Genomic DNA, 15,368 nt, shown 5'->3' on the forward strand with positions numbered 1-15,368 from the left:
AGAATGAAGGCCATGTTAGATGACCTCATTCATGAGTTTGCTGGGGAAGGACTGTAACCATGAGCTCACAGTGAAGAAGAGAATATTATTCAATAAAAGCACACTAGAATAGGAAACATACCTGAATACAGTATCCCTAAGCCAGATTTATTTATGAAATCAAAACTTTGAACTCCTCCTGTGAAACAGTCATATGAAGTATAAAGAAGGAATGAAAAAGGCCTCTGTGTCCAGCAATGACTAGTCATGGCCCTCAGTTTATATAATTCCCTAAGAATAGCAGAGCCAAGACAGACCCCTATCAATGCTCACAAGAGGTAGATTTCCTTCTGCAACCTGAACATAGAACAACATCAAGAATCATAGGTATCATCTTTATTCCCATTTCATTAAAAAACCTCAGTAATAACACATACTTGCTTAGATATAATAGCTAACATTTCTCATAGAGAGCTCTCAACCATTAATATTGCTGCTTCATTAATTACACTTGAAAATGAAAGATCTAAAATTTGATATCCCTAAAGGTCACTGGCCTATGATGTGTTTTTTTGGTGAGTAATGAACAGCATACATATACGTATAATGTAAAGCAAAACTAAAACGAAACACAATATTGAATATCAGGAGCAAATATTTTGGCAATAAAATGTTTTCATTTTTTTTTACTTTTATTATAATAAACGTCACTTGTATTTCTAAGGTAAATATTTCACGACTTTATCAAATCCCATTTATATGTACATACACATAGCATTCATATACAGTTACCTTTGTTTTCTTCCAGTAAAAAAATAGTTCTCATTATTTTCTTTTGTTGGGGATAAAGACATAACAACATGAGAAGTGGTTCTTCTTTTATGGAGGTTTTTCTCATTAGAAACCCTCGTGTCTCAAGTCTGCTGATGCTTGTCCCTTCTAGTGCCAGTGGTGGAGCCTCGTCTGTGGGGCAGAGTGCTCTGACAGGGAAACAAACTTCTCTTTGCCTAATTAGAATTCAGGTGATGACAACAGTGTGATACAGCCATGATCATTCAGGCCTTTACAGCCATTGAAGCAGGACATTCTCCCCAAGCATGGTTGGATACCATAAAAAGCTAAAATGATACGCTCAGGATGCGAGGCTAAGCACTGCACTCAGGGTCAGCCGCTTTGGACCCAGAGAAGAGCATGTCTGAGTGCATGCGGGTTGATTCCCCAGGTCCCGCCTCTGAGAAAAAGGTATCGGACGGGTCCGATGCTCTTTGGGTGGATGACACCTAAATGAACATCTGTACAAAGTCCCAATTTATTTCTAATATCAGAGATCAGACCTCTACTCTTGCCTGATGCGTCTAAAACAAAAAGGGGGAACTGTAGAGAATGCTATGCCTTAAAGATGGAGCTGGTTTCTGCCTTCCACCTTCCCGATGGTGAGTGCTCTCTGTCACGAACAACTCCACATTTGGCTAAGGCCGAGGATCTGGCTTGCTTCCATGTATGTGGACCTATCTGCATTGCCCCCGTGGCACGCCTGGGTTGGCTACCCAGAGGCTATTTAAGCTGTGGGCTGGCTTTCCCCAGGGTCCGAGGATTGTTCAATGTTCCTGAATAAACTGCATTGAAAAAAAAAAAAAAAAAGGAAAAAAAAAAAAAAAGAAACAAACAAACAAAAAAAAAGAATTCAGGTGATGAGAGAGCTGAGAGTCTTTAAATGGTTTTTCAAAATCTGTCCTTTCATGGCTATAACTCAAATTCTTCAATTAAATTTAATTCAATGAAATTTTTACTTTAGGTCTTCTGATTAAAATAATCAAAAAAGACAAATTGTGACAAATGACAACACATCTCTGTGATATTAGCTGAAGGACTTCGTGTCTATATTCCATAAACTGTATGTGAAAGTGCTTTGAGGACGAAAATGTCAAGAACTATGTTCTCAGAAACAGCTTACAATGGATCAACTGAAAATAGTCTTGAAAGGTAACAACGGCTTAGTCTTCTGCTGTTTGAAAGTAATTTAGAATGAAAATGATACCAGAACAAACCTGATGGATGCTGCTCTGTCTAAGGCTTTGGTTTTTGTTACCACCTTCTGCCCTCATTTATATCGTTCTTGGATCACACCAAAGTAATCTGTTGATATGTGTCCTGTCTGTAATAGTCAGTGGGGTAGACTGCATGGCTCCTGGGCTTGGTTTTACAATACAGTTGGCTCTCCTTTTTTATATCATCATCATCATCATCATTTATAAAGTTCATTTTGTATCCCAGTTGTAGTGCCCTCCCTCGGCTTCTTCCTATCCTACCCTCTCTTCCTCTTCCTCCTGTATAATCCACTGATAGGGTAAGTCTTCCTCCCCTAGTGTCTGATCCTAGTCTATCATGTCCCATCAGGACTTCCTGGATCCTCTTCCTTTGTGGGCAGGCTAGGTCATCCCACCAGAGTGAAGTGATCAAGGAACAGGCAACTGAGTATATCTCAGAGACTGTCTCTTCTCCTCTTACTATGGAACCCACATGGAAATTGAGCTGTCTATAGGCTACAACTGAGCAGGGGTTCTATGCCCTCTCTACGTATGGACTTTGGTTGACACATAAGTCTCTGCTGTCCCCTGTCGACCCTGCTTTTTTTTTTTTCTTTCTTTGTTGGTCTCTGTGTGTGGTCCCATAAGACTTCCTGCTCTCTGTCCAAAGTTTGGCTGTGAGTCTGTATCCACTTCGATCCCCTGCTGGTTGGGGTCTTTTAAAGGACATCTGTGGTAGGCTCCAGTCCTGTTCCCTCTCTTCTACCACATCCTGTGTCTATCATTTTTTTTCCCTTTTGAATGAGAATTAAGCATCTTCCCCATGAGCCTCCTAGTCTTTTAGCTTGATCAGGTCTGTAAATTTTAGTGTGTTTTTTCTATACAATATGGTTAATATCCACTTATAAGTGACTATATACCATGCATGTCTCTCTTCTTCTAGGATACCTCACCTGGATGATCTTTTCTAATTCCATCCATTTGCCTGCAAATTTCATGATTTCCTTGTTTTTAATAGCTGAGTAGTATTTCATTGTGTAAATGTACCACAATTTCTGTATCCATTCTTCGGTTGAGGGATATCTAGGTTGTTTCCAGATTCTGGCTATTATGAATAAAGCTGCCATGAACTAGTTGATCTTCACCAACCCTACATCTGACAGAGGGTTAATATCCAGAATATATAAAGAACTCAAGAAATCAAGCACCAACAAACCAAATAATCCAATTAAAAAATGGGGTACATAGCTAAACAGAAAATTCTCAACAGAGGAATATCAAATGGTGGAGAAACACAATGCTCAACACCCTTAGTCATCAGGGAAATGCAAATCAAATGATTCTGAGATTCCATCTTACACCCATCAGAGTAACTAAGATCAAAAATTCAAGTGACAACATATGCTAGAAAGGATGTGGAGAAAAGGGAACCCTCCTCCATTGCTGGTGGGAATGTAAACTTGTACAACCACTTTCAAAATAAATCTGTCACTTTTTCAGAAAACTGGGAATAGTGCTACCTCAAGATTCTCAACCATACAACCAGGACATTTGTTCAACTATGTTCAAAGCAGTTCACTCTCCTTACTCCAGCCCTTCTGCTCACTGAGTAACCAAATGGTCAAGGTTGCACTCTATCTGGAACTATGAAAGTCATCATAGCTGTAATCTCATCTGACCGAATAATAAACTGCTGTTCCTTATCTTGATTAGCTCTTCATGTAACAAATCAAAACATCTGATTCAGGTGTTGTGTTGATTAATTAAGGGAACACTGATTTATGCCAATGGAGAAAATAACCAAGTCCACAATGGTGTATTGTTGGCATGATATTTATTTAGGCTAATATCTCCCCAAACAAAATGCTATAAAAGTCAAGAATAAAAGGCAAAAGACAAATCATGTCTTTCAAGACTGCTAATGAAGTATCCTAGACAGGACCATGACTAACTAAGAGAGAATGTGGGAAATACAGTTAGTTTGGTTTACAATATGAAAACCATAAGAATGCTGAGCCATGTTTCCATGCCTTACTCACATCATTTCATTCGTAAAATGTCCATCCAAATGGAAACACCTTTTAAATTCATGGTACAGTTGAGAAATTTGGAGTTTCTGGAGAGGTTAAATGACTTTCACTAAATCATAATTATATGCAAGATTACCCTTCTTAATAGTTGAAAAGATGAGAAAATGAATATCAATAAATAAAATCAGAAACTTCAAAAGTGTCTGGCAGGGGCAGGTGGCAGTTGACTCCATGGCTGAAGGATGTGCAAGAGAAGCCTTGTGCATGAGAAGGCAGAAGCTTGCACTAGACTCAGCTTTTAATGACAATTCTCAGAGACTAACTGGAGTCCCATAAAACCACATTAATTCCTTCTGCAGAAAGATCCTTCAGAGGCCCAACCTGGTCCTTCCAGGCCTTCTTCCTTATATTAATTATTATTTTTTAATTTTTTGTCATTTTTTAAAATTTTTTATATTAGTTACAGTTTGTTAACTTTGTATCCCTGCTGTATCCCACTCTCTCTTTCCCTCCCAATCCCACCCTCCCACCCTCATCTCCTCCTTGCCCCTTTCCAAGTCCACTGATAAGGGAGAACCTCCTCCCCTTCCAATACTGGTTTACCAGGTGTCTTCAGGACTGGATGCAAACTCCTCCTCCGTGGCCTAGTAAGGCTGCTTTTCCCAGTGGGGGGGAGGGTCAAAGAGCCCGCCATCGAGTTCATGTCAGAAATAGTCCCTGTTCCCCTTATTAGGGTGCCCACTTGGATGCTGAGCTACCAAGGGCTACATCTGAGCAGGGGCTCTAGGTTGCATCCACACATGGTCCTTGTTTGGAGAAACAGTCTCATGAAAGACCACTGTGCCCAGATATATTTGGTCCTTGTGGAACTTCTGTCCTCTCCAGGTCATATTAACATCCCCCCCCTTTTTTTGGTTCCCTACATTTTACCGGAGGTTTGATTATGAGTCTTAATATCTGTTTTGATACACTGCTAGGTAGAGTCTTTCAGAGGCCCCTGTCCTGTTCCCTGACACCCAACAGAATGGCTAAGATCAAAAACTAAAGTGACAACACATGCTGGAGAGGTTGTGGAGAAAGGGGAACCTTCCTCCATTGCTGGTGGGAATGCAAACTTGTACAACCATTTTGGAAATCAATCTGGCGCTTTCTTAGACAATTAGGAATAGTGCTTCCTCAAGATCCAGCTATACCACTCCTAGGCATATATCCAAAAGAGGCTCAAGTACACAAGAAGGACATTTTCTCAACCATGTTTGTAGCAGCTTTATTCATAATAGTCAGAACCTGGAAACAACCCAGATGTCGCTCAGTTGAGGAATGGATACAGAAATTGTGGAACCTTATATTAATTATTGATAAGGAGGGTAAATCCATTTTGACTTTTGACTTTTTCTTTTGACTTTTGATGTTCCTAAGTTTAAGGACTATTATATATAAATAACATAGACCTAAGCTTGAGATTTTATTTGACAGTCTCTACTTCTTTAAAATTTGACATTTTATCCAGTTACATCAGATAATATATTTACTGTTATTTTAAGTCTGCATGGCTATAGTTTTAAATTTATGATTAGTTTACCATTTTGCTGTTTCTCATTTCTTTTTTTTTTTTTCCCTTTTGGCACATGACATCATTTTTTCCCTTCCACCTGCTCTGTAGCTTTTTAGTTGTAACTATAAATCTTGTACTTGTGATAGATTTTAAATGATCAGTATCTCTGAATAAACCAATTGTATTTTATATCAATTCAGGTAAAACATCCTACAGGATTGATGTTGTTGGCTTATTTGCTCTCAACCTTTGTTATAGTTGTATTTTTCAAATATCTTACTTATATTGAGTAAAACCTCAGAATATATTGTTACTCTCTTTTTAACATATGCTATAAATTGAGTATTAATAGTAAGTCTTATTGACAAAAATTAAAACTATTGCATCCATTTGCATACTTTGTCATTAACAGTGCTATCAATTTCTATCTATACATTTTAATTTCTTTTGTGTCCATAATCACTCAGTTTGAAGATTTCTCTAGGTTTTCTTTTTCTCTGGATAACAAAGAGAAGTTTGATCAGTGTTAATGTGTGCAATTTTAAATTTAGAATTATAACTTACTGGTTCATTGGTTCTAGAAATGACCTCACTGCATGCTATGTGCCCTTCTGTTTTTCTCCTAATCATTGCCTTTATTTACTGACTTTTAACAGTTTAAGGATGGGCAAATATTTATAAATATTACTATGTGTTTTCATCTTTTATATTTGAGCTTCTTAGATTAGCAGTTACTGTGAACATTTCGGATGCTTTGCAAAGCATTGATGTAAGGTCTGTGAGTGCTTTTAAAATCGGAGATTCACCCTTCCCAAGAACCTGATTGTGTAGACATTTTTAGACATTAATAGCATGTGCTCTTAGCTCTAAGAGCATGACTAGAGTTTCTTTCCATTATGAGTCAGGAAACTACTAAAATCACATTGGGGAAAACAGCACAAGGAGTGTAATATCAAGAGATTAGAATAATGGAAGTAGAAAGTATTTTTGATAGCAGAAAAGTAAAGGAAAATAAGCAAATTGCTTTCAAATATAGTAAGTAGAAAATATAATTTTGAAGTACATCTTGACATAACTTTGGAAGGTTATTATACAGGGTGATGTGTGTGTATGTGTGTGTGTATGTGTGTGTGTGTGTGTGTGTGTGTGTGTGTGTGCGAGAGAGAGAGTGCACACATGCGCGTGTATGTGATGCAAGAGAAAAAAATGTGGTGGAAGTATGGCCAGCTGTCTCAGTCTCAAAAATTATCTAAAGGTAGCAACAAAAATATTGCATTTTTGTTCATTCTCGTTTTTAGGGTACTTCTCCATTCTATTTCGTATATTTTGTTCTGCATTGTTCTTGTTAAAAAGCAGATTTTTGGACTTTAATTTCATCATTACATTAAACTTATTTCAACAGGTTCTCCTGGTATTCCTTCTAAGTGCTGGCTGCTACAGGATCCTAAGTATGTGTTCTTTAGGCGAGAGACTAATTCTTTTGAGAACACAATACATTATGGGAGAATGAATGACAACCAAGGTCCATACACTGTATGATTTCTTGGATCTGACATCTCAAGACAAGTACACATTTTTTTCCTTGCTCGAAAGTGGAGTTTCCTCTGTTGTAGTTAAAAACACAAAACCAAGAGGTCTTTCGTTCATCCCCTTTCATTCATCACTCATTTCTACTCTCCTCACCATGCCTACCTCCCCAGAGATGTCTGCAGAATGACACCCTTTTCCTTTCAAACCACCTGAATCATCTGTGAGCTGGCTGGCACCACCACACTGCCGAGATGTTCATCCACAAGATGCCAAGGACTTCAGAGTCTACAATTTTAATTCATGATTTATTATTTTTTAATTTTGATATTCTTTTCCTCCTAATAACAATCCCAAGGTTGACATGGATAACCAGCTCTACTACTCTTCCTCATTTTCTGCAATGCATTCGTGGTTGAATGTTCACCTTTCCACATGACTTAGTTATTTCCTAGCTCTTATTCAATATGCCAACCTGATTTTCTGTTATTTGATCTTATTTCTTCACCTAATTTTTCAGTGTCTCCCTAATGTCATACAAACAACAAAATATTTACCCAAAGGCTAATTTAATAAAGACTCCTATTTTAGCCATCTTTTTATATAACAGACACCTTTTATTTATCTGTAGCTTTACCATTTTATTTGTACTTTTTAATCTATGCAATGAGCATTTAGATTACATCATTAACCTTTATGTACCCTATGGGAGCGAGGAAGCCATTCCAATCTGTCCTTCAAGGATCTTATTTAAATGTGTAACCGCTTACGTTACAATTGCATCTCTCTCACCAATAACATGCTGCAGCACAGTGTTTCAGTCTTGATACACAGCATTTCATTACTAGCTTCTCTTCGCACACCATCCACTTCTACATATTGATCAAACCGTGAATATAAACATGAATTCAAACAAACCAAGTTTTTTTTTCAGGACTAGATGATAAGCTCCATCTACCCCAATATATTATTACTTCTAGACCTGGATGTGAAATCAATACACAGTTCCGTACTACATTCTTCTCAATTTCCAGATAGTAGAAGTTGTCATGTCTTTGTGATAAGCCTTATCAATAAATATGTGAATAAATTCTTGGACTGGAATGTAGCGCAGACATTTTTATGCTTCCCCACAGTAATCATTAAGTGAAAATGAGATATATACGGAGTCAAACCATTGCACTATGTCGTCCTAATGAGAGGTGATTAATATAATTGCCATCTTTAACAAGAGAGAACACTGGGGCCGAAGTGAATAATTGAGGATCTGTCTCACCCCTAGTTTATCATACCGAAAATGGCAAAGCGCACAGTGCTTCTCAAGTAGGTGTTCCATGTCTCATTTGTACTCTTTTCTGTAATTTACAGTCTTGTTATTTAAAAGTCAGATTATTAGAGCAAGTTATTTCATATCGGCATGCTTTGCCACTTCTCTGTACTATTTATACTGCTTGTGGTCTTCACTCACAGTCAAACTTCGTCTTAAACTATTTCTTTTGATTGGATAGGTATCTGAAGATTTCAAATTACATTTTTATCTTTAATATCATAGGAAAATAAATTAAGAACATTCAAAGTTCAGATTCTTTGCAGGAACATAATCAGATATTTATAAAAATTTCCCTACATCCACAGAAGTCAATGTATTTGCAACTTAACTTTTTGAAAATGAAATGCCTAAACTATTTAAGCTACAAAAATAAGAATTTTCTTTGTTTTGGAGGTTCCAGATCTGGTCACATTAGCCCACTGTTTGAGCTTGTGGTGGTTGTGCCCAAGGAAACTACAGCACAAACCACAGGAAACAGTAGAAGAGGAAGAGTTGAGATTGCTCAACCTCGATTGATCCTTTCAAAACAGACAAACTGGGTTGCCCAACACCATTGCAAGGCCTCATTTACCAAAGGTTTTCCCGTTTTCCAATAATACCCTGAGGGCCAAGCCTTTACCACATTAGTATTGAGGCAACATTCAATGCACAGGTAACACCACTGTCCAATTATTGCTCTGCATTTTTCTGTGTTTCAATATCTGTGTATTTTTCTATTAAAAGGCCCCTTGCCTACTTCTGACACTTAGGCCATAGTTGTATTAAACTCCTGCATCTGTTTCAACCTTGCTGATACTGTCCTTCCTTTTAATCTACAAAACTTTTACGATTATGAAGAAACTCATCAAGGTTATTTTCCAGTTACTAGTACTTTTTAAAAATATGTTACTTTAGTTTGAATTAGACAGCCTATATTGCATTTCAGTGCAGTCTTTTCAAAGTTCATATTGCCCTTGCTTCAATCAACTACCTCCTTATTTGTGGTATAGTATCCCTCTGCATCTTCTAAATGATTCCATGTTTCACAATAATGTAGTCGTGGGAATATATTTTCTGTAGTTATTCAAAATGGTCTATTTGTTTCAGTGCAGGAACGGTTTCAAATCTTGCTGAATAATCTTTGAAAATCAAAATATGCACCTTTTATTTTCTTTCAGATTTAATGTATGTTTACAGTCTTTCTTGGTTTTAGCTCCCTGCTTCTACACTTCCCTAGGAGCTCCATGACTTTCTCTCCCAACATCAAGGCCTCGTTTTAAAATACTTTAATTAACTAATCCATGGAATCCAACAAGAGCTGCCCATATTAGTGTGGGTGTGACTATATTGCCAAATGCAGATGACTCTCTTTCTCCCAGAAGCCACTGTCAGTGACTGCTGAAGGCAAATTTTCTCCTTAAGCCCATCATTTCTTTTCTTTCTTTCTTTCTTTCTTCTTCTTCTTCTTCTTCTTCTTCTTCTTCTTCTTCTTCTTCTTCTTCTTCTTCTTCTTCTTCTTCTTCTTCTTCTTCTTCTTCTATAGAATGAAGAAGTTTATCAACACAGCACCTTTGTTCTAATGCTTCTTGTTGGCAGTGGCCACTTGTCCAGAGATCCTGTCCAGATTTCTCTGTCCCCAACATGTTAGTTTGCAGCTCCCATCTTGGTCCTTCTTCACCATTTTCTGCCTCCCAGGGCTTGGAGGACCCGGCATGCCCCACTCTTGGAGCCTCTGCTGATTTAGCTTGGCCTGACAACGTTTCTCTGGCATCCTCTGAAGATCTTGGACCTGGAGCTAACATCTGCACTGCCATAGGTGTACAGGTGTGAAGTACAAGTGTCTTGCTGTGGAAGCAGCTCATGTGTAGAACCAGTTCTTATCATAGTGGGAAGCTCTTTAAGTTTGGCCAGCTTGACTGTGTCCACCTGTTCAGAGACATTCACCATTCAGGACCTTTTGAGGAAGGCTGACAGAACTCTGAGGAACTCCTGCTTTTTAAGGTCTTCTACAGTAACTCCAGGTATCATGTTTCCACGTTGCTAGCCAGAGAAATGGGAACACCCAAGCCCAACAGTTCTTTTTTTTTCTTTTTCTTTCTTTCTTTTTACTGGGTTTCCAGAGATCATACAACTTTTTATAATTTTAATTTTATTTTTTGTATTAATTATAGTTTATCACTTTGTATCCCAGCTGTAGCCCTCTCCCTAAATCCCTCCCAATCCTACCTCCATCCCTCATCTCCTCCCTGACCCTTTCCAAGTCCACTGATAGGGGAGGTCCTCCTCCCTTTCCATTTGACCCTAGCTTATCATGTCTCATCAGGACTGGCTGCATTGCCTTCCTCTGTGATCTGGTAAGGCTGCTCCCCGCTTGGGGTAAGGTGATCAAAGAGCTAGCCACTGAGCTCATGTCAGAGACAGTCCCTATTCTTCTTACTAGGGAACCCACTTGGACACTGAGCTGCCATGGACTACATCTGTGCAGGGGTTCTAGGTTATCTCCATACATGGTCCTTGTTTGCAGTATCAGTCTCAGAAAAGACCGCTGGGCCCAGATTTTTTTTTTTTCCTTGTGGAGTTCCTTTCCTGTCAGGTCTTTCTATCTCCCCCTTATTTCATAAAATTCCCTGCAGTCTGCCCAAGTTTGGTTATGAGCCTCAGTGTGTCCTCTGCTGTTGAGTGATAAAACTAACATCATCTCTTTAGTGTGATATCTCTCAATGTGTAGATGGTGACCCTTTTGGGGGTAGAACAACCCTTACACAGGGGTCACCCAAGACCCCCCTGTTTACCAAAATGTACATTACAATTTACAACAGTAGCAAAATTACATCTATGAATTAGCAAAGAAAATAATTTTATGGTTGGGAGTCACCACAACATAAAGAATAATATTAAAGGGATGCAGCATTAGGAAAATTGGGAACCACTGTTCCAGTGGATTGTTCAAATGATGGTTTCTCTTGTTTCTAGCTCTTTCCCCATAAAATCTATTTTTATTTTTCTGATAGTCCCAGATTAGTTTGTTTCTTATGCTATGATTCTATGCTAAGATTCTTCCAACCTAACATTGGCATACATTTGAGTACACTTTAAAATAAACTTTTTTTTTTTTTATCGTGTCATGTAAAGACTTTACCTTTACGGGAAGCATTCTTTCACTTGTTTTAGGGCTCACTGATCCATATTTTGTGCTCTGCCACATGCTTCTTACTAGACTTTCTGAACATACATACTTTAAATAGCAATTTATTACCTAACATTTTCCAATAAATTACAGTTTTGCTCTTTTTGTGTTTCTTTATCTTTCACATCATTACATGATTCCATTATATAGAAGAATATAATATATAGTTCTATAATATAGATTATATCATTCTATAATATAGAATATTGAATACCATAGAATTATATAATATAGAATATATATAATAATATATAATTCTATAATATAGAATAATATAGAATTGAATTGTAATATAGAATTCTATAATATAGATTTTTTTTTCCTGCAAGCCACATTAAGGCAGATGCTGTGTTGGCTTATTTCAGCTTGTGTTTCATCACATGCAGGAAGTTCAGTTATTTCTCAATTAAATGCATGATGGTAACAGATTTATATGCCAAAAAAATATGTGCCAAATACAGGTCCTGGGGTGATGTTATGGTCCTTGCTTTTAAAGTTGCCTCCAAAGTCATGGCTGCCTTCACTGTAGGGTGTCAGTTCTACTTGCTGCCATATGTGTTGTGATGTATAAAAATATACCTTTGCATTCAAAATACCATTATTAGGTAAAGTTAACTATTCAGTGCTCTAAGAGCAGATTCAACGTGAAAGAATTATAACATTAAACAGTGTGGTGGTACAGACTAGTAATCCAAAGACTGGCGAAGAAGGGGCAAAGGCAAGAGAATCATGGATTAAAGGCCAGACTGAGCTTCCTAATCATAACCTGTCTTAAGTAAGCAAATAACTGAAACAAAATTAACATTAAGGTAAAGTCAGAATACTAAAAGGCAAACTGAGAGCAGATGTGCTTTGCCTGTATTGTCCTTTTATAAATCTGCAAAGTGCAGTTGAGGTTTGAAAATATCTATGAATGAAAGATTAGAAGTAATCCATATAGACGGAGAAATCCAGCACAGGAAAGAATTTTCTTAGTAATATGTAAATCTTCAGTGTGTAACTGACGTCCACATAAAGCCTATAAGTTTCTCCTCAAGTTTCAGGGATTGCTTGAAATGTTACATAGGGCTAGAACAAAGATAAAAAATGTTCCCAGGGACTGCTTGCTACTGCTGAGCTACTTGTATATTTCCAGCTCAAACTCTCATCATCAAGGCAGAGTAAGAAATTCACAAAGTAAGATTAATTTAAGGGTTTTTTAAAATTATTAATCGTGTTTATGGACACTTGTCATTAGAACAGATAAAACACTAGGTAAAAATCTCTTTAGCCTAGTTCCATTTAGCCTAAAATCTAGCTCAATAAATACCTCAGGAGGTAGTTCCAAATGTGACAGGGTGATGACACTGAAAAATTTGTCCTCCACACATATGGGTACACATGAGAGCGCACACACACACACATCAAAAATGATCATCTGGCACACTGCACTAGCTCAGGTAACACATGTAGAAACATGTGTTGCTGAAAGAATGCACACACTGGGGATCAGAGTGGATAATCAGAGGCTTTTTTCTATGTGAAGGGTCTCTTTGATCCTTAAGTGGTGTGGGAGATGCTTTCCAGAGGTTCTTTTCCGCCAGAGTGGGTAGAATCATTTGGGGACAGAGGATAAAAATATACTTTTTGCCATAGTGAGAAATTTGGCAATCTTTTAGCTTTGAGGTTAGGTCCAGCTATTCAGAGTGACAGACCATTTAGGAATGGAGCATATCTATATATCTATATTACATTCACACACAAACATATATATCAATATATCTATATATCTGTGCATATATATATTACATTCACCCACAAACATATATATGTATGCATATATATACATGTATATATATATATAGGTATATAGATATATGTATACATATATATGTTTGTGGGTGAATGTAATATATATGAATATATAATGAAAATATCTGTCTATTATGAATATGTGTAATGTGTGAATGTATATAATGACTATATATTCATATATATGTATATATATATATATATATGAAGCCCATTACTTTATTACTAACTTGAGGAAAAAATAAAAAGCAGTAAAATAATAAAAACAAAACAATAGTAAAAACAAAAATAGTAAAAAAACAAAAATACAGTTATAAGATTCTAGAACTGAGAGGGAATTCATTTTTATTTGATTCTCATACTAGAAATAATACCTATTGACAACTCGGTATTGCTGATATGCAGTCATGATCAGCAATATTTAATCCTCACATGCCTATTAAAATAAACAAAGCCTGGATAGAATCAGACACTCAAGGAGCTACAGAAAATTAAAATAAAATTAAAGAGTGAAAAATGTTGCTTTACAAAACAAAGCAGACAATTCAAAAGGCCACATATTATTTATGCATGAAACTTAGTATCCTCCTTTTTGGATATCTATCTCTATCTATCTATCTATCTCCCCTCTTCCACTTATTTATTTGCTTTACATTCTTCCTTTCCTCTCAGTCCCTTTCTCTCTCTTCCTCCCCCACCCCTTCCTCTTCTGCGTGTCTTTAGAATAGAGGAGGCCTCCCATGCAAATCATTAAGCTAAATAAAAAATGGATATTAAAAACTTTTATATTTATTACTTAACACTGTTTTGTTTTCTTTACCCATCAATAAATTTTATTATATAGAAAAAAAACCCCTTAGTATCTCTGATACTTTTAGATGAAATTGGTAAAACATCAAAACAGGTTGAGACAGGGTTTGTCAACTAATCAGAAGTACCTGAGTATCTTCACTGGCACTCATTTCAAAATAAAAGCAATAACAATGTAAACAAAAGAAAGAAAACAAAATAAGCAACAACAACAGAGAGCAGGCTTAGTGTCATAAATGTCATATGTCCATAACCCCAGCACTGGAAAGGCTGTGAAAAGAAGAGCCTTAGGACCTACTGGTCACCCAGGTTAGGTGAACTGGTGACCTCTCATTCTTTTTTTTTAATTAAATTTTCATTTGTTTATATCAATTACAGTTTATTCACTTTGTATCCTAACTGTAGCCCCCTCTCTCAGTCCCTCCCAGTCTTACCCTCCCTCCCTTATCTCCTCCCATACCCTGCTCCAAATTCACTTATCAGTGAATTTGGGGAGGTCCTCCTCTCCTTCCATCTGACCCTAGCTTATCAGCTCTCATCAGGGCTGAATGCATTGTCCTCAGCTGTGGCCTGGCAAGGCTGCCCCCCCAGGGGGGAGGTGATCAAAGAGCTAGCCACTGAGTTCATGTCAGAGACAGTCCCTGTTCCCATTACTAGGGACCCACTTGGATACTGAGCTGTCATGGGCTACATCTGAGCAGGGGTTATAGGTTGAATCCATGAATGGTCCTTGGTTGGAGTATCAGTCTCAGAAAAGACCCCTGTGGCCAGATTGTTTGGATCTCTTGCTCTCCTTGCAGAGCTCCTGTCCCCTCCAGTTGACCTCTAATTCAAATGAAAAAACCTGCCTCAAAAAATATGGTAGAGAGCAATAGAGGAAGACACATCTGTAGTCTCTAGTTTTCACATACGTGGGCAGCTATATTTTCATACACACATTTTCCTGCACATACACACACACACACACACACACACACACACAGAGAGAGAGAGAGAGAGAGAGAGAGAGAGAGAGAGAGAGAGAGATATTTGTAACTGGCGAAGATGTCTGCAGAGATTAGACAAATAGGAACAGCATCTCATTATTAACTCGAAGAAAATACATTTAGTTAAAACACCTAATTTCTGAAAAATGTAAAGTACCCAATAGAAT

The 15,368-nt window shown here is 37.4% G+C and overlaps 1 protein-coding gene and 1 long non-coding RNA gene across 6 annotated transcripts in view; both read right to left on the bottom strand.

The window, feature by feature from the left end:
* Positions 1-15,368, bottom strand: part of LOC132652433 (uncharacterized) — a 149,104-nt gene that overhangs the window by 59,975 nt on the left and 73,761 nt on the right. The gene's annotated exons all lie outside the window — the stretch shown is intronic.
* LOC132652170 (myelin transcription factor 1-like) lies at positions 9,406-10,319 on the bottom strand. Its single transcript, XM_060376918.1, has one exon. It carries the CDS (start codon positions 10,287-10,289, stop codon positions 9,816-9,818), a length of 474 nt encoding a protein of 157 aa, XP_060232901.1. The 5' UTR covers positions 10,290-10,319; the 3' UTR covers positions 9,406-9,815.

This window comes from Meriones unguiculatus, chromosome 2, assembly GCF_030254825.1.
Source record: "Meriones unguiculatus strain TT.TT164.6M chromosome 2, Bangor_MerUng_6.1, whole genome shotgun sequence".
Classification (NCBI taxonomy): domain Eukaryota; kingdom Metazoa; phylum Chordata; class Mammalia; order Rodentia; family Muridae; genus Meriones; species Meriones unguiculatus.